At 45.3% G+C, this 27,469-nt stretch overlaps 1 protein-coding gene across 2 annotated transcripts in view; it reads right to left on the minus strand.

Moving 5' to 3' along the window:
- The window catches only part of PCDH19 (protocadherin 19), a 143,681-nt gene that overhangs the window by 56,601 nt on the left and 59,611 nt on the right, over positions 1-27,469 (minus strand). Inside the window, exons 3-4 of one of the 2 annotated variants that reach the window (XM_082208594.1) lie at positions 13,840-13,898; positions 5,686-5,855 (exon numbers count right to left, since the gene is read on the minus strand). In XM_082208594.1, coding sequence (XP_082064720.1) covers positions 5,686-5,855; positions 13,840-13,898 — 229 coding nt within the window. Of the gene's footprint in view, positions 1-5,685; positions 5,859-13,839; positions 13,899-27,469 lie in introns of both variants that reach the window. The other variant, XM_082208593.1, reaches the window with a different exon arrangement.

The following is a 27,469-nucleotide window of genomic DNA, read 5'->3' on the forward strand; positions in this document are numbered from 1 at the left end:
ATAGTTTACAAATTCCTTGCTGTTCAACACAATTTGCAACAGCAAAGGAAGTTTGCAAAAACTAACAGAAGCAAGAAGCAGCCGTCTCCGCTCCCCTTGAGGTGAGTTTAAACCTAGAGGAAAAGTCCAAGAGGCAGGAATGACAATACCAAGGAGGTGAGCCCACTCAGGGAGAAGTTTCCCCTCTGAGCGCGCCTTGCTCAAAATCACGAACCAGCTTGGGTCTTGAGGTCTGATGGCACTGACCCAATCTCCCTGCTCCCTCCCCCTCCCACCAACTTTTCTTTTTTTAAAAAAGACTTTTCCTTCCTTTCTTAGAGGAGAATAATAAATGCTAAGTTATTTCAGAAACAGTCTAGGTCTGGAAAGAATTTAAACTTCCATAGCACAAATCTATAAATGTTTAATTTTCTCATCTCTGCCCATAAGAAGGCTGTCCAGAAAATACATTATTACAGGAGATCTTGCCGCTTGCCCATTAAGCATGGCTGGTGGTGGTAAATTGGAAAGTAATGGCCATGGACTCCCATTTAGAAAGTTTTACAGGGTCAACTGAAGTCATGTCACCAAAATACCCCAGGAATTGAGGTTTCAGGCATCTTTCCTCTCCTTCAGGCAAGGAGCATTCTGCTGTTTGGACAGTGTGGGAAAGAAGCCCTTTGATTCCCTAGGTCACAGCCAGCTTTTCTTCCTTGGTGGGGCTGTCATATTTCCCAGGGCGGGTGTTGAAGAAATTATCAGGAGGGGGGGGGTTCTCCTAAGAGACAATGGAAACTTAAGAACAGTCGAGGTGGATCTAGGCTAATCCAGCTGCCAGTTAGCTACCATGCTACGCCCACAGCCATAAGGGTTGTTCAGAGAAATATCCTCCTGTGTTCAATGATCAGTATTTATCTATTATTATTATTATTATTATTATTATTATTATTATTATTATTATACTTTATATACCACCTTTCAACTGAAGACATCAGGGTGGTTCACAAGCTAAGAGTACAGAATAAATGCACATAAAAAATAATTATTATCAGCCAAAGGCCTGGTTGAAGAGGACATTTTTGCCTTGCGCCTAAAGACGTATAATGAAGGCACCAGTGGAAATTCTCCAGGGTGAGAATTCCACAGTCATGGAGCTGTCACAGAAAAAGGCCCATTCCTATGTTTCCACCTTCCTGACCTCTTGTGGAGGAGGCACACGAAGAAGGGCCTCAGAGGATGACTGCAGAGTCTGGATCAGTTTATAGGGGGAGAGGCAGTCCTCGAGGTGGGCTCACACTTACAAGCCACACACCAATGTATTCCCTGGCCACATCTTCCCAGAGGTCATGCATTCCACAGCCAAATGAAAGGGAGCCTAAGGCTACAAATCTATTTGTTCTTCCCTGGGAGTAAGCATGAGTGAACACCACTGGAACATTCTTCCAAGTAGACCAGTGGAGGCTGCTCTATAAGGACAAATGGGGGCACTGCTCCACCAACCTCACTCTGCTCTCAGGTAGCTCCCATTTGTCTGCCTTCTTACTTACAACCCAGTCTAAGGACAGCACAGCCTGTCAGCTTCCTCCTCCTTAAGCTTAGTGTGGTGTGGTGGAGGATGGGAATAAAGCTATAATCAGTACTATTTTTCTAGAAAAAGAGGCACCAGAACTTACTATGAACACCTCCCTTGTTTTCTTATAATGGCAATGGCAATGGCACCCAGCTGAGAGGTGCTGGAACTGAGTTCTAGGCAATTGAAAAAAAGCCCTGGCTATAATTAATTGGCTTGGCCTGTCATTGGCTCTGTCTCTTAACTACTGCTAGGATCCGTGCCTGCTGCCCTAGCAGCCCCAATGGGCACAAGCCACGACTGAAGTATACATGCCTTGTATCGTACTGAAAGGAAGGGGCAGGGCCCTGGTAATTACAAATATTGGCTTGACAATCCTGCAAGACATTTAATGTTTGCAGGCCCTGGATAATTCCTCCTCCATTCCCCCCCCCTCCGAGCCCCCATCTTCTTGCTTCAGATTGAATTATTCCTCGAGGGCACATAAAACTCTGGTTATTATATGGTATGAACAATAACTACAACAAATCTCTTAAAATGCATCACTTCCTTTGTAATTTAATCTTGAGTTGATCTAAGAGTAGGCCTTTGAGCCTTGCAGTTAATCTTATCCCCCAACCCCATGAGAAACTCAAAATGGTTTGGGGAGCTTAATCTTGTTGACTGAAAGCTCTTCATTATAGTTTCAAGTAAAGACAGGAAATCACAAAAGAAGTGGCACTCCCACAGACAGGAAAGGCAAACTCATTGGTGATGGGGGGAGTCGTCTTTTTAAAGAAATCTTTCTTGGAGGGAGTTAGCTGATCTGAGGTACCTGTAGATCTTTAACTTGTACATGTACTCACATAACTGCTTCCCTCCATTTGATACAAGAGGTGTTGTTTTTTAATGCTTAGATTTTGTTTTGTTTATGGGTTTTTAAAAGAAATGACCAACTTCCAATTTCTGGGGAGAACTTCATCTTTTTGTAGATTCCTATTGTAGATGCTTTTCTAATAAAATGGTGAAAGCCTATTTTATAACAATCCCTGTTTTGTAAAACCAGTGGCTTCCTCCAGTCTTCTAAATGTTCAGTTTCCGTGGAGTTAATTCTTACACGGAAATACTGAAGCTTTGAAACAGAAGGGAATTGCGTGTCCCTCACCCCTACTGTCAAAATGTATGTGCTCCACCGCACAAATTATGTGGGGTTGGAATGTGTATGCCTAGTGCCTGGGTTACAAATTGACTGCAGATCAGAACTGTTAAGGCATGTCTGGATGAGGTGGAAAACAGGATCTTAGTACGTATGAAGTTCAAGCTATGCAGATTGCTAGAAAAAGAAAAATACGGAAATGGCATATTTTTTCACTTCTCATTCAAAACCTGAGACGTAGAATCCATTTCATAACTGGGATCTGCAACAAAAAGTTGCAGTGTGTAATGATCCCAATTTAGCAAGCCACACCTTCTTTCAGGACACTATTCAATTCTCTCCTCTACCCCCACTTCACAAGACATCCAATGTTCTGTGGTCATTGAACATCGCTCACTCCTCAATGGGGTGGTTTTCTGTGGGGCACTCCTTAGATTCCTCACACACAAACATTTTTTGCACTTCTGCAAACCTGCTCTCATGCCAATGCTTCCTTCTTGTTTCTCACTACACCTGTTCTGGCTACATAGCCATCATAATTCAGCAGCTAAGTTTGCTGTTTCTGTATATTGGAGTGAGAAACTCAGACTTAGGAGCCAAACACAATTGTCCAGGTCACTCCATCCAGGACCCTCCCAGCCCTCACTAGCACTTCCAAGGCCACACCCCCTCCCTAGAGGCCACGCCCCTTCACTGGCTCTGCTCCACATTTGAGTGCCCTTGAGCTGTGTTAATTTATTTTGCTTGCTTGGATGGAAGATGAAGAGGGGCATGTGCAAAGCACAATGTAGTTCGCATATTCCCCTAAAACGCATCTTTATAAATCACTTCCTCATCTTCTCTGAACCTCATCCAGCAAGTTCTAAAGTTGCAACAGCCAAGGGAGGAAACCAGATTCAGAAAAGGTCCTGAGCTGAGCTGTATAACGCCTCTGCAGCAGGCAAAATTGATCACTTGGGACCTCCAGTTACGAGAAGAACATTTTGCAACAGGTCAAACCAACATCATTTGTCAAGCGGCATGAAGAACAGTTTCAAAACATCATGTCAGGATGAGAAACAGATGCTTTACACTTCTAAAGCATCTCTTTTTATGAATGGATGTGCATTTTCAGTCTCTGACAGCGTTCTTGCTCATATAGACACAGTCTGGAAGAACTGGATCCCAGCCATCAATGCCTGAGGGACATCAAAGGAAAGGACAGAGAGGCCCCGAAGGACAAACAGAGTACAGGCAAGCAGAGATTCATGCCAGAAACAGTCTGAGTGTCAGGATTCACACTCGGGGTGCATAAAAATAAAGAGGAAAGTGCCTCTGAGCATGCACTGAGTAGATCTCTCTCAGTCCTAGGTAAGAGGTGGAACGGTTTCCAGAGCAGATAGAACCCTTTTGAGAAACAAAGGACTCCTTGCAGCTAGGGTGACAAAGTATCCTAGTCTGCAGATGACAGTTGTCCGTTTAAGGCAGTGTTTCCCAAACGTTTTTGGGCAACGGCACACCTGTGTACTGAAAAAAAATCTCGCGGCACACCACCATTAAAGCCCCGCCCCGTGACGTCAGCGTGCAGCGTCACGCCGGGAGGGACGCACAAAAGTGAAAGTTTTTTCCCTCCCCCTTGCCGGGGAACCTCCAAGCTTTGGGCAGGCAGGCAGAGCTGGGAAGGGGGTTTCCAGGGGACACGGCAGCTCCTCGAAAGGCTTCTCTCAGCTGCGCTCAATCCTCCTCAGAGAGGATTTCCCCTCCGGTCCCATGCCTTCGTTTGGGGCATCGCTCCGGCTGCTCCCTCTCCCGCCGCGCAGGAGCGATGCCTCTCTCTGGCTCTCCCTCCGCGCAGGCTGAGGGAGGGAGGGGCGCGTGTGACCCGTCTCTGCTGGGAGACCAAACCCAGCGAGGCAGAGTCGCGCGGAGGCGCCCAGGCAGCGCTGCCGGCTGCGAGGAGGAGCGCCAGGCAGCAGCAGGAGGCGCGGCCTCTCCTCGTCGCCGCCGCCCCGCCTCTCGCCGCCCGACTCGCCCGCCTCCCTCCAGGCATCTCGCGGCACACGAGGCAACGTCTCACGGCACACCGGTTGGGAAACACTGGTTTAAGGAATGGTCCAGTTCAAGTTCAGTTTAAAGTTAAGAAGGAGGTAGAGGGGCCTTGACATTTCCCATTAACAGTCTGCAGGTCTGTTACTGTATTCCCCACTGCAATGAAATGTGTTGTATTCCTATTTAACTATGTCTAAATATGCATCCAAGGATATAAATCAGCATATGCGCAAAAAAATGTTCCTCCCCCCGCACACCTTTTTTGTGATGTGTTGTGGTGGTGGTGGTGGTGGTGTTTTGGTCATGCTTCTCCCAGCATGACTCCTCCTGGATGCCACCACTGCCATAGTTGTAAAAATGTGGTGAGCTTTTTAAAAGACATCACACATACTGCCCATAAATGTTTGTTAAGTAAACACAAATATCTCCTGGAACAGCAAGTTCGTGTGGCATAGACAACTGACCGACAATTTTATTTCATTATATTACTGTATTCTTAAGCTACAGGGTCAATTCACAAACAGGCCGGAATCTGCAGGCAGACGTAGGTTAGCTTAATGATCAATTGTGATATTCAGAAGACATCTTTTTCTAACAGTCCTTTCTCCTTTTGGTTTTGGCTTACTCGTTTCCATGTCTTCTGCTTCACACCTCCTAGATGTCACTCTCTTCCCCACTAACCTACCTGCCAACAACCCTTGCTGCCTGCAGGTCTGTCACGAGCCTTTTCCATTGGCCTTTACCTTCCTTCCTAAAACAGCACTGTTTTCATTACTGGTCACCTGCAGGCACCTTCTCCTTGAGCAGTCAGAATGTTCACAAACATTCCACAGCAGCACCAACAATGGGCTCAGGGCAAAGGAGAGGCAAAACAACTCACAAGCAACAGCAGGCTATCTGTATGGGTCCTGTGTGCTCTAAAAAAAAAAAGCTAATCACAAGTAGCATTTGTAAAATAACTGACACAACAAACCTTGTTCAGGCACCTGAGACCCCATGGAGGTGACGCTGGTATTCAAAACATCGTTGACAGCTGTGTCACAGTACAGCCCGCGCTGGACATCATGCTCACTGTCTGTCTGGTCACTCTCCTCATGCCCGCTGTCCTTCAGGCTGTTCCCCTCCAGATCTTTGAATGTCGAACTGCTGGGTGGAAGAAAGAAGAGTGATTTACTCTGCAGAGCTGTGTCTGAAAACACAAAACACCCCCCATGGCTCAGAGGGTGTCAAAAGCCTCAGGCAGGATCTGCACCATCCCTTAGGGAGCAAGGTAAGCTTTCTCCACCAGGGTGTCACAAGGGGGCTATTTCCAGTACAAGAGAGCAGCCACTCCAACTCATTGATCTTGGCGCTTGGCATTCAACAAAGCAGTCAGAACTGGAGGCAGCCCCCAAGGTGTGCAGAAAATTAGAGAAGATTCTTGCTCTTATCCTCCTGCGAGCCTAAGCTGCGTTGTAGCTTGCAGAACAAAGTGAGGACAAGGAGGGAAGCTTGAGCAGATCACAGCCAGAGCTCCACTAGAGGCAATATTGGGGTGGGAGGGAAGGCACAGGAGCACCTTCTCTGTAAGAGCAGAGTAATCGGAAGAGACAAAGTACAACAACAATCCAACCTATTCAGCTCAGCACAAGATGTACATCTCTGAACTCCTGCAATGGCACAGAAATAGAGGTCTCCTGTGATTGCTAGTGAAGTGCAGCTGAACATTACGAGGTATGCTTAAGTAGAACTCCCGGGATAGGTTACTATATGCACAGGAAACACCTAACAGGACACGGCAGCTGAGCAAGGAACCCACGGAACAGATGCAATATTTAAATGTTCACATCCTTGTAAGACTATCTTTCGCAACAGGCAATTTGCAAGGAACATGGTGTTGCATGCACCTGCCATGGGCTTTGTGCTTGTGGCCTGAGAAATGCGAGTCAGGAATTCATCCAAAGGGCTGAGAAAGAAGAAACCAGCCAAAAACTCCTGTGTCAGGCATGCAGAGCTGCTGCAAGAAGACTGGTTTCAGACCTGCTTTGCATTATTCCCCCCTTCCTTTGCCACACTCTCCATTGCGGGGGATCCCATGTCTGATGGCATAAGAGGTCCAGTCAACCGATCAGCTGAGATTTCCCTGCTCTTCCCACCCTCTCCCATCACCATGGCATCCAGCACTGTCACCTTCGATGGCTGCCAGAGCTTCAGTCCCTGGTGCCATAAGAATATAAGGAAAGCCCAAAGACAGTGATAGAGCATCTGGTTTGCATGCTAGAAGGTCCCAGGTCCAAATGCTGGAATCTCCCAAGTAGGGCTGAGAAAGGCCCCTGTCTGAAACCCCTTGGATTGCTGCAGCCAGTCAATGTACGCATTGCCGAGCTCAATGGACCAATGCAATAATAATAAAACATCTGAAGGGCACCTGGTTGGGAAAGGCTGTTCTGTAAGGACACTGCTTCAGGGGAACCACGGTCTTAGAATCATAGAATCATAGAGTTGGAAGAGACCACAAGGGCCATCGAGTCCAACCCCCTGCCAAGCAGGAAACACCATCAGAGCACTCCTGACATATGGTTGTCAAGCCTCTGCTTAAAGACCTCCAAAGTAGGAGACTCCACCACACTCCTTGGCAGCAAATTCCACTGTCGAACAGCTCTTACTGTCAGGAAGTTCTTCCTAATGTTTAGGTGGAATCTTCTTTCTTGTAGTTTGGATCCATTGCTCCGTGTCCGCTTCTCTGGAGCAGCAGAAAACAACCTTTCTCCCTCCTCTATGTGACATCCTTTTATATATTTGAACATGGCTATCATATCACCCCTTAACCTCTTCCGTCTTGCTGAATCAACTCATAGTTCTATAAGTCTGGAGAGAGAGTCAGGAAATAAACTACTACAATTCACTGCTTTGAAGCTGGCAAAGCCAAAGTTTAACCCTCACAACTCCAACAGCACTGGGGCTTGCACTGCTCCCAGTGACTCAAGCTAGGCAAAAGCCCAAGGATCTCCAGCTGAACAACCAGAATGGACAGGAAATGGCTTCTCAACCACAAATACAGCAGATAGGGCACACGTAGGCAGTTAGTAAGGAAGGATACTCAATCCTAGCCTTTCCAAGCCCTGCAGTACATATTGCATAGTGCTTCAATCTCTGCTAGTCCCTCCAAATGTTGTTGGGCTCCCAACTCCCACCATCCCCAGCCACTATGGTCAATGGTCAGGGCCAGCAACATCTGGAAGAGGAGCAGGTTCCCCACCCTTGATTTAATGTATAAATTTTAAATTATAAGGCTTTGCAAGTCTCACCATACTCTCTTTTTAAAGTACTGAGATCAGAAGTTTAAAAGAAGAGTGGGGAGACTTGTAAAGCTGTCAAATTTGGCCTGCAAGGCTGATCCTAATAAAGATCTGGCCTGTGCTGTGGATACAAAAAGGTTCCTCACCTCTTAGCTTAAAAACCTGTCCCACCACCTTCTGAGGCAGTCTGCTCCATGACTGAACAACTCACACGGCCAATAATTTCTTCTTAAGTCAAAATCCTCTTTCCTGTTTTCTTCTTAAGTCAAAATCCTCTTTCCTGTTTGCTTTATATGTGGAAGCTACCTGAGAAGGACTTCCAAACTCGTCTTATTACAGCCAACATCCAATTTAAACTCAGGAACTTTCCTTTTTTAGTTCTCTAATAGAGATTTTTTTTTTGGGGGGGACCGTGGCCCTTTGAATGTTGTTGGACTCCAACTCCCATCACCTTCAGCCAACATGACCAATGGCCAGAGGTGATCGGAGCTGCAGTTCAACTGGCAGACCACAGAAAGCTGTTGTGGAAGTAGCTAAAACACAGTTTTGCTTTCTGGAGGTTTGGAATAAACCATGAAAATTAGAAGACCCTGCGTTGAAGGCAGCTAGACACTGGAAGCCAGTGAAACAGTTTCTTAGTAGGAACAACAAGACCCTTCCTGCAGGATGACTTAGGAGGAACAGAAGTTTTGAGTCTTGCTATTAAGAGAGATCAGGTATTGGTGAACACAATGGGCTCCTCAGTCAGCGACCAAGCAAGTGTAATGTTCCTGACTGGTCAGCAGATTGCTAAATGTCTAGCTGTCCTCCCCACATGGTCCCAGATAACCAGTCACCAATCCTATGTTTGCATGATGGTGACCGAAATCCCCCCTGCCTCCAGTGTTGCCTCCTGTCATATTGAAATATGTTTGGACATTCCCTTCCTAACATGATCAAACAGGTTAGCAAAAAAACCAAAACCAGCCAGCAATTCTTCCTGGCAAATTTCTTTGCTGGCCACCAGGACAAGAGGGCCATGGAAATGGCTCACACTTCAAATCCTTGGGGAATTACGCATGCATCTGTTTGCAAAGACCTTTTCAGGTCTCCATGGAAACCAAGTGGACCACCGACCACGGGATGTTGTGCGGAACCAAGAACAGCATGCAGGAAAGAGGAGAGAGAAAAGCCTGGGCTGAGACACACTAAAACTGGAACACCTTCAAATGCAGCCTTTTAAAATAAAGACATCCCTGCAGAAGCCCTTTAAACCTAGGATTTAGCCAGCATGCACAGGAGGCAGGAGGCGAGGGAGAAATCAATTCAGAAAGACCAAACAGATTAATTAAAAAGTAAGGATTTTGAGATTCACACCACAAAGTTAAGGCAGCAATCACACTTCTCCAAACAGCGACGTTTTGCTGGATTAAAAACACACCGGAGGATTAATAGTTGACATTTCAGCTCTCTGATGAATACATCATGCTCATGACATTCATTAGGGCAAGACTTTCAGCAGCACCCCTTGGATGCAGTTCTTTTTTCTTTTTTCCTCGGCTTTATCCCTTGACATATCAGGAATTCTCTTTGCAGATCAAGCATATGGAGCCATCTCTATCTATTATTGCATTTATATACCATCTTTCCTCCAAGCTGCTCAAGGTGAGCTATACAGCTCTTCCCCTCTCTATATTATCCTCACACTACCCTATGAGTAGGTTGGGCTAAGAGGTGGTGACTGGCCCAAGGCCCATCTGCAATATCATACCACTTTAAATAATCATGGTTTCCCCAAAAGCATCCTGGGACCCATGGATTGTTAAGGGTGCTGAGAGTTGTTAGGGTACTCCCACATTCCCCTCATAGACCTGCAATTCCCAGAGTTGCCTGTGAAGAATTGACTGCTAAACTGTTAAACCACTCTGGGAATTGTAGGTCTGTGAAGGGAACAGGGGTCTGTTTTAGCATACCTTGCTCCAGTAAAGGAACAATCACACCAGCAGCTTCAAGTGTTCCTTTGAAGGCTCATTGGTAACCTGTCCCGGTTAGACATCACACATGACATCAGGTATGGGGCAGATGGGTATAATTTGTCAGGAATAGCCTGGCGGACCAAACTGGGATAGCTTCTGGGACAGACTTGGTCCACAGGCAGACAACATCAGAGAAACACGCAAGGATCCCTGCTTGCTGGCTGTAGCCATAGAGCTCCCCTGTACTCTGTCCATGGTCCTGATGCCTTTGTCGCAGGTCTTGATTTCTGGCTCCTGAATTTCTGCTTAGTCTCACTTCCAAGGCTATGAAGCAGGGATGGAGGGAGGCAGGGAGAAAGAGCTGCATACACCAAGTTCCATATAATCAAACATCTGGGCAATCTGTACTTTATACATATATACATTTGCCTTTTTAGCAGAAGCAAAGCCCATGATGCAAGAGGTCAACCTACAACACCAGACTCTCTCTTTAGTCCCTTTCCCAAAGTGTGGAAAGCTTTTTCTGCAGTTAAATAATTCTCCCACCAAATCACAGTAAACTACCACCAAACTGTCAGTTTAGTTTAATGGTAGGTGCAAAGCAAAAGACATGAATAGATTTCTTCTACGGAAAGGACAAACTCCATATTGGACTGCAATGAACAATACGATGCAGGCCGCAATTTTCTCTACCACAGCAATTAGAAGATTGTGGTTGAATATCATGAGCAATGCAGACAAAAAAATATTCATTTCCTTGTCTGAATGGAAGCTGTCTACATGACATGCTCATAATTGCCACACTCCTTATATCTCTTTTACAAAATGGGAGCTTTGGGGCAAGGGGATAATCAGATCCTTTGAAAGGATGTAACAAAATGCACAGAACCCATTGTGCCATCCGTCAAGTCCTCATGGGTGCACTGATTCAAGCAAGCTAATAGAATCATAGAATTGGGAGAGGGCCCAAAAGGTTCCTGAGTGGGTTTCCCCTCAACAATTCAATGCTTAAAACGGGAGTTGTAATTAAGGCTGCAGTGTTTAATCAATTGATCAATGGAAACAATCAATTTAAAAACAATTTTGATAGACAAAAAGCAGCTTCCAGTTAATTAGGCAGATTTTTTTTTGTTACTATATTTAATGCAAGCATATCTATTGATCTATCAATCTATTGGTTGATCTACCTATATAATGCAAGCACAGACACACACACACACACACACACACACAGAGAGAGAGAGAGAGAGAGAGAGATTGATTCATGCTTTGTGCATGGCTGACATCAACAACAGGCAATTGCCAGGGCCCCAGCAGCACAGCACAGTTCACTGATGCCTGCCATAGTTTACTTCGTTAAAATGAGAATGCCCAGTCCAGTTTTCCAGGCAGCACCATCCAGCTTGTTGTAGCTACCCTATTAACTTCTCATGGAATGGATCCATAAAGTCCTTTAGGGAGGAACCATAGCACAATGTTAGAGCAACTGCTTTGCATGCAAAAGGTCCCTGGTTCAATCTCCAGGTAGGACGAGGGGTTGGGAGAGACTCTGAAATCCTAGCGAGCTGCTGCTGGCAGCCAGTGTAGACAATACTGAGGTTGATGGACCTATAGTTTGGACTCAAAGCAAGGCAGCTTCCTTTGTTCCAGAGAGCACTTTGCGCAGGAGCTGGCCCTGGTAAAATCAGCAGGTGGCAAGCACCATCTTCAAAAAACAGAGTTCCTTTCCATGCGGGAAGCTACAAGAAATTCCACTTCTAAGATGATGAGCAGGATCTAACTTAACAAGCACTGCTAGTGGAAGCTGGCATAAGGGCTCCCACTAGTGCAATGGGACTTTTTTCTTTCACAAGCAAAGTCTGCACTGTAGGGGCTCATCCACACCTTTGTTCCACATTTTCTAGGCACAGGTCTGGGCTTCCCAAGCCCAAATCCAAGCAGTAGGTATTTATGCCCCAGCACTTTTCCTGGGAAAACCTGTGTTTTGCCACTGAATTGGAGCAAACATAAATTGGGTTTTCTGCAGATTGCCGTTTTCTCTGAATCAGCAGTGAAATGGGGTTTTTGCATCTTGCGACTGGCATTCGGAAGCATAACAACTGCAGAGAAATGGGTTCCAAAGTCTTATGGTAATGCTAACCAAAACAACAGCAGGGTTCGGCTGCATATGAATGACACCAATGCACAGAATTATATTTTAAAACTAAAAATGGAGTTAACATAGTGAAATTAGAGCTTGCATGGTACAGCAAGAAAGAGAAATAAGAAAAAACATGAAACACTGTTATCCTCCTAAACTGCCTTGATGTTCTCTGATCACATGGGTTACTAACATACCTTTGTCGACAGCCACAAGGAATAGATTGGAAGCCTTCCTTCCTGATTTAGATTAACCATAGTTTAGCATGTCATCTGAATCGTAAACTGTGATCAGTATTAACTGTGGTTTGTTTAAACAACCACAAACCATGTTTTGAAGGTGACTTGTTTCAAATAACCATAGATCAGGGGTGGGCAATGTGCTGCCCTCCATATGTTGCTGCATTACAGCTCGCATTATCCCTGACCCCTAATGGGAGCTGGAGTCCACAAATTCTGAAGGACACCATATTAGCTACCCCAAATTTACATTAACAATAGTTCTGATAAAACCGTAGGCAAGCTGTGATTAATTCAACTGGAAGCAAACCCTTCTAAACTCCTTCTTTTCAGCACACTGGAGAAAGAGTGGGGATCACACAAACCTATGGAAGGAATTCAACATAGTGCTATGACAAAAGTGCTCTTCAGCTTGAAGATTCCTTATGTTGTTCTGGGTTCTTTTTTTCCCAGGGGCTGCAGTGGGCCCACAGGGGAGAAGAGCTGAGGGAACCCACTGCTGTAGAGAAAGTCCTTGCATGGCCTTCCACTAACAGGACTAACTAGTTGAACATCCCACCCCCCACCAAAGGGCTTGCTGATGCTTCTTATCAGCACACTAAGCAACCATTTAGCAAAACATCTATGCCAGGCCAATAAGCTCTTGCTGGCAGAAACGGAATCAAAACCAAAACCAATTATTTACCAGTTTGATTCCGGTGCACATGACTTACGCCACAAGCATTGTAGCGAGGGTAAAGGTAGGGAGAATTAGAATGCATTTTTGTCCGCTGTGAAGTGCTTCTGAAATGTTAGTAATTATTGTCAACACGTTCACTGGGGACCAAATTCATTCCTGAGTTTATGCTTGGATGAAGCCAGGGCAAGGATAGATTTATTTTAATAAAGAGGGCGAGGGGAGGGGAGTATGGGGGATGGGAATGAACTGCAATACAAATGTGGGTATTTTTATTTGCAATTCAAACTTCAAGCGAGGAAAGAGTGGTTGCGGGGGGGGGGGGATCCCAAGCTCAGCTGCCTTACCTCCCCCCACCCCTGACAAGTTCCTTTTCTCTCCTGATATGCCAGGGAGCTCTCTTCATCCACATCTATCATTTTATTCTTGTGCATTGAAAGAGAACAAACTCTATGAATTATAAGTTGTCAGGGTAACAGGGTTCTGCCTAACTGTATGCTCACTTTCCTATATGAATGAGGCACAGCTCATTGGAGAAGGGTGTGTGTGTGTGTGTGTGTGTGTGTGTGTGTGTGTGTAAACTAAAGGCCAAAGCAGTGAGAATTTAATGGGATGCAAATGCTGGTGTGTGTGTGTGTGTGTGTGAGAGAGAGAGAGAGAGAGAGAGAGAGAGAGAGAGAGAGAGATTCAAATGAACAGATTCTGTACACACTAAATGAGCAGAAAATAATGGGGGAAGTAAAGAGTTAGACAATATGAATTCAGTTTAAAACTAAGTACTTCTCCCCACCCTGCCCCCCACTGCCACCCCATAGAAAGCAAACAAACACCCTACATACCTTTTTATTAAATGAGCTCTGCTGTTCACATAGTTGGAATCAAAAGAGTAGTTTTCAGTCTGAAAGGAGAGGGGGGAGGGGAAATAGAGATGGTTACATGCACAGTTTGAAAGAGCCAGGCAAGCTGGGACAAAAGCCACAAGTTAGGGGTAGGGGGTAGATTAATCTGCCCCACCTCAGTTCCTCACTTCTCCATCCTCGTGATTCAGTTCTCCACATTCCTGCAGCAATTCGTGAATCCTCATGAAAATTCATCAGTATTTTAGTGCAAACTTCTCCTAGCAAACACATTTTTGTATGCAGTATTGCCAGGTGTACACCTTTTTGCAAAGCCATTTCCCCAACAGAATCATATAATTTTAGAGTTGGAAGGGATTGTGAGAGTCACAACACCCACTCCACCCCCCGGAGTGCAGGAAACTTTTGCCCAGTGTAGGGCCTGAACCCATGGCCCTTGGGATTAAGAATCTCATACTCTACTGAGTGAGCTATTTCAGCATTTTAAGAGTTATTTTCACTACTACAGGCACACTCTGCCCTAAGAAACACATTTCCCTACACATTACTTGGCTTGATAACCGCACTGTAAAAGTCAGAAAACAGCAAATTTTGAAGGATGGCTGGGTTCCAGTTCACATACTGTTTGGAAAACCTCTTTAAATGTGAACTAAATCAAATTTCTCCCCGATCCCTAAATTGGTGAATAATGTAGATCTGAGCCACACCATCACCTCTCGCCAGCATACAGGTGTGCCAGCACCTTCACATGAAACAGCTTACTGCACATAATTGCAAAGCTTTAAAAAAACACCCCACTTGCAGTGGCATGCAAGAAAGCCAACCCGCACAGCAGTCTTGTGAAAGCGAATGCCATATATTTCATCAGAGCACATAATTTAAACGGCTGCCGCACAGTGGGATGCTGGCCACGAGCTTTGAATGTTTAGCCTGGAGATTATTAAAAGGCAATATGATAGCCATCTTCAAATATTTGAAGGGCTGTCACAAAGTTGATGGATGAAATTTATTTTATTTTATTTTTTTGCTCTTCCACAGCAACAATTGCCAACTTTTCTGAGGGCTCGAGGGCACATTTGGAATTTTGTAGGAGTGCTATGGGCATCACCCCTTTGGTTGCTTATCTCACACTCAGCCGCTGCAGACAGAGAAGAGAAAGCCCGTGCACACACGCACAAATACCAACACACACACACAAAACACACACACACATGCATACACACACTTTGCTTTTCCAGGGGGTCTGGGTGAAAGCTGGATCCAGGAGAATTAAAACAGATCCTTTTAAATTTGCACAAGGTGCAAATTTTACACAAGGTGCAAAAAAGACTCACTATCGAATAAAAGCTTAACAGTGCAAGACTTCACGACAAAAAAAACCCCAAAAAAATCACAGATCCAGTGCCTGCCAACCTCACAATAATACTAGTTTGTATCCAACTGAATCACACCCAGAGTAGAGACACAGTGAAATCAATGGACATAGGTTATACGCTTTCAAAATGGTCATAAAGGCTGGAACCTTGATTTTAGTTTTAATTCAACTTAAGAGATTCTCAGGATGCTTATATGCCAAATTGTGCAGAGTGATGACAAGAAAACCTCTGGATGGTAAAAGACAGATACAAGGACCTGCAAAGGTTGGATTACCGAGAGGGCTTGAATTACCTTCCTTTTAGCTGCTGTTTCTAGAAGGCTACTGGGACCATGATCTGGCAAATCTGATACCATGCACAGAGTAGTGACTGCAGTTACTACATACAGTGGTGCCCCGCAAGACAAATGCCTTGCAAGACGGAAAACTCGCTAGACAAAAGAGTTTTCCGTTTTGGAGGTGCTTCGCAAAACGAATCTCCTATGGGCTTGCTTCGCAAGACGAAAATGTCTTGCGAGTTCCTGCGGGGTTTTTTCCCTCCCCCCCCTTTTTCTAAGCTGCTAAGCCGCTTATCCGCTAAGCCGATAAGCCGCTAAAAGCCGCTAAAAGCCGCTAAAAGCCGCTAAAAGCCGCTAAAAGCCGCTAATAGCGCTAATCCGCTAATCCGTCAATGGGCTTGCTTCGCAAGACGAAAAAGCCGCTAGACGAAGAGACTCACAGAACGGATTCTTTTCGCCTTGCGAGGCACCACTGTACTTGAATTTACATCCTACCCCCCCGCCCAGGTAATGCACTATACTCTGATCCCCAACAGCCCTGCAAGGTACGCCAGGCTGAGAAAGAATAACTGATTCAGTGAGCTTCATGGCTGAGTCATGGGGATTCGAAGACATCTTAACCCAGCATTTTCCAACTGGGTGGCCCTAAAAAGATGTCTTAGGCCTGTGCATCACATCTTGCGGAATCAAACACACAGTTCTTTAAGGCATGGTATTGCTTTCTGTCTGTTCCTTCCTGGCTATACCAACTGTGGCAGTTGTGCTATGCATTAAGTGAAGCTTCTGAGATATATTCTAGGGAGCACCATGTATACTGCATTACAATAATCCAAACAGGAGACAGACCACTGTGACCAGACCAGACCTGTCCAGGAATGGTATGAGTTGGTAGGTTACCAATTTTATTATAAACAACAACATCTCATGTCTCTAAAATAAAAAAATTAAAAAATGCTTTTTTGTCCAATGTCTAAACAATGAGCATGCATATTTTAGATCAGAAACTTATGCACTTGAGTGTCTTTTGGAACACTGCCTTTACAGAGCAGTCTGCAATGGCACAGACTAATTCAGAGGAGACCTAGAGCGCATAGAATTACCATTGCCTTGAAATAGCATCACAGAGCATATTTTTAAGTGCTCAGTTTTATTCTGCCAATTGCTGTTGCTTGTTATTAAAACATTTTTTCTAAAATGCTTACATTTCTTTTTTGGAAAACTAGTTTCGTTGTGGGGTGTTTTTTTAAAAAAAAAACACCTCAAAATGTCCGTAAGGCACTTTGGGCACCTTCTAAAAGAAAAGTGGGACACAAATAAATAATTATGAGCCATATATCGTGTGTGTGTGTGTTTTGACACCTCAACCAAATTTTGCAAGATGGTTCCCAAGACCACAGAGCAGGTTTTTGTCTATGTCTGGATATGATTGGATGTCATTTTAAATCAAGATGGCAGACTGAACCTTTCAAACTGCACTGGTTTTAATCACTGATTTCAAAACTGTACTGATTGCTTGGTTTTAGGATTTCTAAGCAACACTGCTACTATACATATAAGCACTTTTAAAAAAAAAACTGACATTCACAACAGGAGGATTCAGGTTTAAGTGCAGGCATGCTAGTATTCTTGAACCCCTTCCACTCTGGATGATTTTCTACTCATAAAACTTCCCCTCCATCTGTTTTCCCACCCCGGGGGGGGGGGGAGTTATGCGGCAGAGGAACTGAGAGTGGGAAATGACAGGTCCAGGGGTAAATAGTTACCCCCTTTCCACTATTCCTCAATCAAACTCCCAGCCCCCAAGGCAACTTTTGGAGAGTGGCTTTACACCAATTCTAGGCCAGAGAAGTTGTGGTGATGAGCAGCATTTGCGCCATAACAGGCCACTAGTTCTCCTTGTGAGCGTTGCTTGTGAGAGTTACCTGACTAATATGCCACCACATTTAGCAGGCCCAGAGGCGAAGAGCAGATGGCCCAGCCTCAGGGCTTCAGGTCAGCAACTGTAAATCACAGGGTCATCAGCTTCCCTCAAATTGTGACCAATGATTGGAAGACACAAGATTTACCCACTCTGGAAGAATGGCAAATGAAGATGATGGATTATATGGAATTGGCAGAAATGACTGGCAGAATCCGAGACCAGGGAGAAGAAATGGTGGAAGAAGACTGGAAGAAATTTAAAGACTATCTGCAGAAATACTGTAAAATTAATGAATGTTAAAATGATGTTGGACTGAAAATAAGTGGTTTTGGTATTAATGCTAATAAGAATATGTAAATATAGATAGTTATATGGATGAAAATTTATAGTTATAATAGGTTAAGAATATAGAGTAAAGATAAATGAAAGAGGGTAAGGATTTGCTGAAAGGATTTAATAAATGGGAATACAAAAAGGGGAGGTGTGAGGAGGTCAAGGAAATAAGCAAATGAGCCTAAAAATATTGAAAAAGGGATTATTTCTTTCTTTTTCTTTCTTTCTTTTCTTCTTTTTCTACTTGTTTAAATGTCTGTTTTTTCTGTATTTTTTATCATACTGTTTTTCTTTTTTGTAAAATCTCAATAAACATTTAAAAAAAACAAAACAAATTGTGACCAATGAAACTGGGAGTTCCTACAATACCCAGAATTCTCTGGGAGGAGGGAATGATTGTTAAACAGCTCTGATAAGCGGTCTCCTAACAACTCTCAGCAAGACAACAGTTCCCAGGATTATTTGGGAGAAGCCGTGCTTGTTTGAGGTGGCATGATACAGCTTTAATCATACACTACAGGTGGGCCCTGAGAATGTGGGGGTTCCACACAATGACCTGTACATGCAGCTTTCCTCTTGCAGTGACATTTAGCATTGTGTATTTTCCCTGCCCCATTCAAAAATCCCATTATTTCCGCTTCTCATGCAACAGGTATGAAGAGGGGAACAAAAGGAAAGAGAAAAGCTTTAGTGTCACAGTCTATTAGGTAATGGAAATTGCTCCCAAGGGAAAGCAACAGCCATTCTGCATCGCTTGGCAAAATAGAGCTGGACAAAGTGCTAAGGAATATTCAGCACCGAACGACATGTGTTGGCTAAGGAGATTTGACAGCTGCTCCGACTCAAAATCTGTAGTTTTATTAGTAATAAGATCTCTTCCATATTTCACAATCCCACCACGCCAGTCTGGTGTAAAGAAAGTCATGTCTCTTTTATCTTATATGGCTGCTGCCTGTCTATGGGCTGCTAGGATGTCAAGGAATGTTCACAAACATTTAAACTGCTCAGGGTGAAGGGACCCATAACATGATGTGACCAAACAGTTCAGCATACAGAAAAAAGAAGCAGAGAAAACACAGGACCTATAGGTGGCAGGAACAGAGAAGCAGAGAGAGTCTGAGAGAAAGGGAGGAAGGCAGGGTAAAAAAAACCTGAAGAAAAACTCACAAAGTCTAGAGAGAGGAAACGCTGTGTACCCAAGACAGAGAGAGAATAAGAAATACCTTGGAAGTTCAGGGAGCAGGTTTGGGAGCTGAGCCGAGAGAGAGAGGACTGTTTAGTCATAGGAGAAGCTATATAGAGTATTGATGCCCCAGTTCCTGGTCATCTGTCACTCTGCTCAGATTCCACATACAGAGTAACAAGCACTGATTTCCTAAGATTTCCCCCAGGCAAACTTACAGGCCTAGTTTCTACTTCTCATTTCAAAAAATGAAAGGTGATGCTTCCACCGAATTGTGTCTCACACACCAAGCATGGTGGATTCCAAGCAGTGAAGAGAGTGCCCAATCAAGACTCTCATATGAATGTGCATTGCGTGTCTTCTCTTATCTGGCCTGATTCCCCTTTACACAGCCCAAGGTTATTACAGCACTGGGCTTCACAGAACTCATCCCAATCACCAGCCACTCAGCTGCAGGTGGCATGGTAGGGTGTGACCCTTACGTGGCCTCCCGTTAGTCCCACTGTTGCTGCTTACCAGGAAGTAGGGAGGCCTGGCAGTGTTGATGTTGGCATGCTGCAAACGCACTGGTAGAGTCAACGAGAGCTCCTGCTGGTACGTTTGCACCACACTGACCTTGCTGCCTCCTCACCTCCCTGCTCTACCTCCTGGTAAGCAGCAGCAGCACAACCAACCAGAAGTCACCACTGTTCCACCACACTGCCCACTACTGCAGCCCAAAATCATACCAATCTGCCCAACATCTGATGCCATATGTGACATGAGGTATGGGACGGGCTGGGTTGGGTGCAGTAGGAAGTTCCCCATCTGAAATTCCCTAGTACAGCCAGTGCTTACAGTGCCTATCAACTGATGTGCATGGAGGGCACACCTTTGAAGGAGCTCCTATTCAAGTGATAGTTAGCTGATGGTCACTGAGATGGACCCCATCTGTCTGCAAATGGGACTCAAGGCAACTCCCATTAGCTGACAGGTGCTGAGAAGGAGCTCCTTTGGTGACCCGATGTCATAATGTTACAAAGCTGGCCTGCAACTGAGATGGTGGGGAGGGAGAGGTAGAAGGTAGGAATGCAGCCTGCTGGCTGGATGCAGTCCTGCACCCCTGCTTTGCACCCTCAGATGCTCCCCTTTCTCCAAGAGCTCCTTTTTAATCTTTCCCTGTGGCAATTACAAAGAAAGCCTAAAAAAGAAAGAGAAAAAAGAGAGGGAGAGATAAACATATGCAACTTTAATGGTGCAATAAATAAGGGACGAGGGCTGCGTCGCCTGCTAGAACAATCACAGCGGCAGGACGTGCAAGATTGGAACCGCAGAGGGTGTGCCAGTAGAGGCTACGCTTCGGTTCCAAGATAATAAAGCTTAAAGGCGTGCTGGCTAACTGTGACCTTTTTCAAAAACACAAACACAATATCTAATTTAAGAAAAAACAGGCGCCTCCCAGGGAGAAACATGTTATCTGGAGAAAGCTAGGGGGGGAGTCAGCCTTACAGACAGCACGGCTCAGTTATTGCGTCCGCTTTGTAATTACTGCTGTACAGTCAAGCTGCAGATTTAGTGCACAAAACACTCAGTCCCTGAGATTCTTTCCTCCTTGTTCCTGCAAAGATGACTTTGAATATCAAAGCGCCCGGGGTCTCAGCAGGAAAAACACATGCACACTTTTTTGTAAAATTACACGGCCTCCAATTTCTGACACGGGGTTGTCGGGAGCGTAGCCAAGCGGGCTGGGATGACGCTTTCGCCACGGCTGTGCCGACATGAGGAAGAGAGCACAGAATGACATGCTTGGCAGCAAACACAGCATTCTGAACTGCATGCCTGCTGCCAATCTGCAAAACCGGAGGAGGGGGGATTTGCCAGGGAAAGCAGCAAGTGGGAGGGGTGCTTAACCCTCCTCCCACCCACTGCTTTTTCCTTTACAGCGCTCCCTTCTCAGCTGTCTTCACCCCAAGCAGGGAAGTTCTGAAACAGATCTGCCTGCCTAGGGAGGGAAATGAGGCAAAGGAATATGTTCCAGAGGAAAAGCAGGAGGGGAGAGTGTTAACACATAATTAAATCCATGTTCAGAGTCTACATGAGTACCTCTCTGAGTACCACTTGCTCGGGAACTCTGCTCTGCAGTATGACAAGGCTCAACCAGGGTGTAGGTGCAGTTTGGGTAGGATGCAGGGCTGAGCTCTGGGGAACACAGCATTCTGGAGCTTCACCAGGTGGCACCTAATTGTTAGAACCACCTGTGCTACAAGGGGATCCTCTCCTTAAGGGGTCCATCCTGCTCTACTGCACCTGAGTGGGGATAGCCTCAGGTTTTCCAGGGTCTTCTACCTTTAAGTCCAAGGATGGCAGTGTCATATCCTCAGGTTCTTGTGGTGGCAGCACCCCTGTGGCTGGCCCTGTGTGACCTTCCCTTCAGGTTCAGAGTCCTTGCCCACCCCCTTAACCTGATGAACAAGACTCTCACTCCTGGTCCCTGGCAAACAACAAGAAATATATTTTGCCTTCATGTTCTGCTTTTGGGCTGCCCAGAGGCATCCAATTGACCCCTGTGGGAAACAGCATGCCCACTACTTTGGCCCAGCCATTGCAGCTCTCCCCTGTCCACCATCACCCCTGCTTCCCCTGCTGCTTGGTGCATCATCAAAGTAAAACCCACAAATGCACAATGTCACCTCTTTCCCCCTCCGGGGCAAGATGTTAAAACTAAAGCACCAAAACCCTAACTCTGACGGTTTTCCAGTAAGGCTGTGGCTCAAACTATGCAACCATTATGAAACCAGGAGGAGATGAGAGCTGACCATATGAGGTTTGTACACAATGGCTGGATAATGGATCACACATGTACCTAGGTCTTGGTTTTTCATGTGCACAACCACATTTTGACCTGCTGACTCAACCACCTGGAGCAGTGGTACAACAAACAACCTGGGGAAAGGAAGCGGGATGTTGATTAGCTCCACATATTCATCTGGGAGGGAAAGAATCAAAATGACATGCTCTCAGTCCATGTTTCACTGCTTCAGAATGGCAATGTGCAACCAATTCACACCACCCTACACATGTTGCTGGTTGCGGGGGTTTGTTTGCCTACCAAAAAAATAAAAATCACTACCTTATTGGAAAATAAATATCACCAGCTACATCTTGACCTGCTCTCTAAGGCATTGTTCTTACTGAGGTAGTAAAGCAGTGCGTGGGCTAGACTGCATAAGACTGTGTGTGAATGAAAGATCCTCTATTTAAAAAAATAATAATAATATGCACAGAGAAAACCAGCATGTCAAGATGAGCCTTTTCCCCTGACTTCCTATTCATCTATTTGCAAGATGGATCTATTGGCGTATGGGGGGGGGTCCCTGCACAGAAAAGCAATCAATCATTTGAAAGCATTCTGGGATCAAAAGGAATGGTGAGCTTCATGCTCCAAGTTCATGTGAATTCACCCCCAGGTTCGGCTCGACCATTGGGAAGAGTGGGGCAGCTGCCTCAGGTAGCACGTGCTGTTTGGCAAGGAGAAGCAGTGAGGTGTTGGATGACACAGCTGACCTCCTTCTGCTAGCTGCTCTGTTGCCAATTTTGAAGTAAGAGTCAACTGTCAGTCCAGCTGGCCTCTGTACATGGATAGAGAGGGCATCATCTTCTCCTTTGCCTCAGGCAGCAAAAGGTCTTAGGCTGGCCCCAATCGACCTCAGTTTGCTCCTGCATTTTTCCACAAACGTTTATGAACATGGAAGGCAGTAGAAAAAGGAATCGTTTAAGCGCAAGGCCAACATCTCTGCTTATAAATCCCTGTGGGTCTTTCCCTCCAACCCAGCTGGCTATCCATGCTTCCTCAGGACACTGAAGAATCCACTGTGGCATTTTCATCCACCCAACAGCCCCGTTAAGAGGGTTCCTGAAAAGCAGATGGCCTTGTTTTAAAATAAATAAATGAATAAAGGGGAGAAAAGGGCAGACATATAGTCCGTAAACAGGCTGTGAAAAAGGAGGTAAGCTGTGGAGGCGAGGATGAACTGCAGTGAAGGCTTTTATGCCCCTTGCTCCTCTTGTGGGATTCTATTGAATGATCTCGTGCTGTCAGATGGAGAGCTGGCTCCGAAGAAAGCTGGCCTCATCTCCACCTCCCCATGCCAGCTGCTAATGCCCAGACCATTCTGCTCCCACCTGTGCAAAACCGCTCTGAGTGCCAGCTCTGCACGCATGTGGTGAGCATGTGTGCCTATATCTGTCCCATGGGGTGGGGTGTGCGGAAGGGACAGGGAAGAGGTCCAGAGCTCTTCTCTCTTGCTTGCGCTCTCTCTCTCTCTCTCTCTCTCTCTCTCTGTGTGTGTGTGTGTGTGTGCCTGGAGTTAAAGAATGAGCAGATGGGAAGCTTCCTGCTAGACGGGAGAAAATGTGACATGCCCAGCAAGGGCTATAAATAAAGGCCACAATCTTGGGAGGGAGGCAGGGAGATGAAGAAACATAAAAAGCAACAGCATTCACATGATCAAAGGCTAATGGCCTTATGTACTTTTTAAAATGTACTTTTCATGCACTTCCTTTTTACATACTTCTTTTTTGTTTTTGTATGTGCAATTGTAGCTCAGCTGTCGAGCGTCTGCTCTGAATGCAGAAGGTCCCAGGTTCAATAGGGGACATCTCCAGGTAGGTCTGGGAATCTCCCCTGTCTGAAGAGCTGCTGCCAGTCAGTGTAGACAAGTCAGTGTAGTCAGTACTGAGAGTGATGGACCAAGAGTCTGATTCAGTATAAGGCTATGATGCTATGTATATATCCTGAAATTGCTCCGAGGTGATTCATAGGAAGGATTTTTTTACTGAAATTAATAATAACAGTATTGATGGATTTCAGAAGGGACCAACTGGGAGGATGAGGCTTATTTCTGCACTCCCCACACCCCCTTTTTTAAAAATGGGGGGGTACAGATCTCCCCCAAATAATCACAAAATTGCCATCCAACCCCAGTGAACAGGAATGCACATTTATATCCACATGAAGTTTGTGTGTGTGTGTGTGAGAGAGAGAGAGAGAGAGAGAGAGAGAGAGAGAGAGAGAACTAAGCTTGGCCCCATCACTCCTCTAGACATATAATTATTACCTATCAACTCTGCAAATTCTTATCAAAAATAAACCAAAATCTAATATTAATATGAATGCAATCTTTTATGAAAGTGCAGCACTGTGTGTAATGATTGTGTAGATCCCACTTATTTAATAATAAAAGTCCATCATTCCTTCAAGAAAATTGTCCTTTTATTTCCTTCCTACTGCATTTAACCCAGACCTGTTGATTGAGTTTATCCCGTCATTATGAAGTTTCCCATAATGTTTGGATCCAATCATCTATTCTTTGGCATGTTATTTAGGCACAGGACTCTATGTCCACCATTACTTCCCTGCAAGAAAGACTGTATTCAATGAAGTCATGGAAGGATATCAGTTCTGCTTCTCTCCAGAATAAAAGATCACATAAAAAGCCATGATTTTGTTGCTGGTATGCAAGAAAGACTAAGGAAGTGTAGCACGCTAACAAGCAATAGCATCAAAACTGTCCAGATTGACCTCTCCACTGCACATGCATACTTATCCTCAATCTGCAGCACCAGACTTAGCTTTAATTTTGCTAAAGGATTCAAGTCCCACCTTCTTTCTCTTTCTAGACCTCTTTCACTTTTCTCCAACAACGTGGGCTTGTAAAACACAAAGCCTACCAGATGCCTCTAGTAACCATATCATTCTCACTGGCTATTCCCAGCAACTGGCATTTAGAGGCATACTGCCTCCAATAGTGGGCTGGAATATAGCTGTTGTGCCTACTAGTCAATGATAACCTTCATTGCTGCATTTTGCAGTGAGCCTGCCGACCCCTGACTCATGGCTTCTAGTACTTCCCCACCAGTGGGCACAATGAGCTGTGCATGTACACAACTGTGTGTGTAGAGTGATCTACACACCAACAAGGAACCGTGGTTTCTGATGGGGCACAATGCCGGCCACCGGTGTAAGCATGCTGGGAGACTTGCTAGGGCCCAAGCACCCTTGCAGGGCCACCAAGACTAATAATGCCCTGCCTGACACTCACAGGCACACCAATACCACTTAGGCCCCCTGGCAGCAGCACTGCTCTACTTCCTCTTGTGCGCTTGTTCACTCACAAGCATATTCAGAGGTGCCAGTGCTGCAAGCAGGTCAAGAGATAAACATTACAGTGCTACCGCTTCTGCCCCATAAGCCTGCAAATGAGGGGGAGGCTGGGTGGCTGCCCCTTAAACCTTTGCAAGTACAGCAGGGCTCAGAGTTGGAGAAGAGCTGCTGTAGAGGACCCCAAGAAGCAACAGGCATAGGGGAGAATTCCTAGTGGCAAACTGGCCAGGGCCCCCCAAATTTTGGAGCTGGGTCAGACCAAGCTTGGATGTTGCAGGGGCAGCAGTCACATGGCAGTCAGTGGAAGTCCAGCCAATGCAGCCCTCCTCACCTGTGTGCATTGCTTGAATGTACAGAAGGAGCATGGGGAAAGAGCTTCTCTCTCTTGCACACACACAGTTTTTCCTCATTCTCTTATCTTTCTCAAGTATTATCTAAATGGCAGGCCTTCAACAGTTATGCATTCCCCCTGGGAAATGTAGCTTTTGGAAAGAAAAACAACTCTAAAACAGAAATTTTTTTATCACTCACACTAAACTACAAATCTCAGGCTTTGGGGCCCAATCACGATAGTTAACACTGTTGGTGACAAGGAGATACACACAAAGGAGACTTCTTGGATGTAAAGATCCAGGTTTGGGGCAAATACTCTTTGGTGAGAGAGCCCATCTGAGATTTTGAACTCACAAAATATGCAGGAAAGTAAATATACACTGTCAGACCTTTAAAATATGCCCGTGTTGAGTTCCAAAATGAACCTCTTCCCTTAGCATAGAGAAAAACAACATATTTGATAAGTATAAAATGGTTTACTTACAAATTCTCCAAAGGTCAGATTCATTTGCTTTTCCATACAGCATTCAGAAAAAGTTGCACAGGTAGTAAAACTTGGCTTAGTTACAGTGGTGCCTAAATTATTTGTATAGGAACACAATAATGGCTTGTGAAAGCCATGAACCCAAGCTGGAGCAACTAGCTTAGTCTCTTCACATGCTGAGCTTCTCAGGCAGAGTGGAGAAGAAAAAAGGCTTCATTACCTAGTTCCTCCCAAGGTTCACACATGGCTTAGGCCAGGGTAAATGTGTGGTGGGGAGAGGAAATCATGGCCACTTTGCTCCTCTTCTGGTCCTGCTTCTGCTGTGAACTAAGACCTAGGTTGGCTTAGCATGTTGTTGTTTATCTTGCTCTAAACACACTGTGATCTGAAACTAAGGTTTGTTTTCAAGTTTACAACTCATGGTCTGTCTGGAGTGGGACAAACCATGAGCCTAGATTCAGATGACCTGCTTAGCCAAACCATGGCTTAGCTCACAGCAGTGCAGCGGGAGGAGGACTAGGGAGAATCACCGCAGGTACAATCTCCTATCTGACAGCCCACACACTCATGTCTTCTCACTAAGCCCTGGATTCTCTCAGCAATGCATATGAAACTGTTCTGATTCATTCTCTTCTCAAATCCCTACCTCAGCCCCCCCAAAATCATATTTCTTTTAAAGAAGGACACACATCTTTTGCCACCATTGGTGCAGCACATGTGGCTGCAACCCACATGTAGAAAGTAACTGAAAGTCCCAGCAGATTTGCTTAAAATGTTCATATGCTGATTTACTGCTATATTTAACTAGAAATACAATATCGCTCTCCCCACAGTCTGGAAGACTGCGACCAGGTGACCTTTGTTCCTGTTCAATCCACAGTCTGGGAGCTAACTGCTGATGGATGAACAACATCAAGGCCCCAGCTCTCCTTTCTTGTGCCTTTTTATATTCAAATTAGCTTTGCACCAGTTAAAATGCCAGCGGAGCCCCAATGACTATAGCAGCACAGTCATCAGGGGGCCTAAGTGGTTGTGGGCACAGTGGAAGGAGACAAGACATCAACCCTGGCAGCACTGCCAGGGCGCCAAGGCTCTTGCAATCATGCCTAGGACCTGGCTATCATCCTGGGTGTTGATTCTAGGCCTGCATTGTGGACAGACCATGTAGACACTATCACGCTGGTACATAGGTATGTGCATAGTGCCAGTAGGAACTATCAAATACAAGATTCCTTCAAATGGAGGTCAGCTATCTTTTGTAAAGTGGGGCACATGACCACGCTGCTGGAGAGTCAATAGCCTGAGGACTATGGCAGAGCGGCCCTGCACTACCCTAAAATATTAGCTGTACCTTTTTCTCAGTCGGAGCACACTGGGGCGTAATTCCAGCATCTCTCAGGTGGGAGCCATTGCTGACCGGTGTTCTCCCAACCTGCTTCTTGCCTTTACATACTTCTGAGAAGCCCCAAACGAACATTTCAAGTCAAAACGGAAGCTGGCCAGTTAAAAAAATCTATGACTCCATCTATCTGCTAACTGCTGCTAGCCACGATTGGTCAAGCT

The sequence above is a fragment of the Podarcis vaucheri genome, assembly GCF_965113315.1.
Source record: "Podarcis vaucheri genome assembly, chromosome: Z".
NCBI classification, from domain to species: Eukaryota; Metazoa; Chordata; class Lepidosauria; order Squamata; family Lacertidae; genus Podarcis; species Podarcis vaucheri.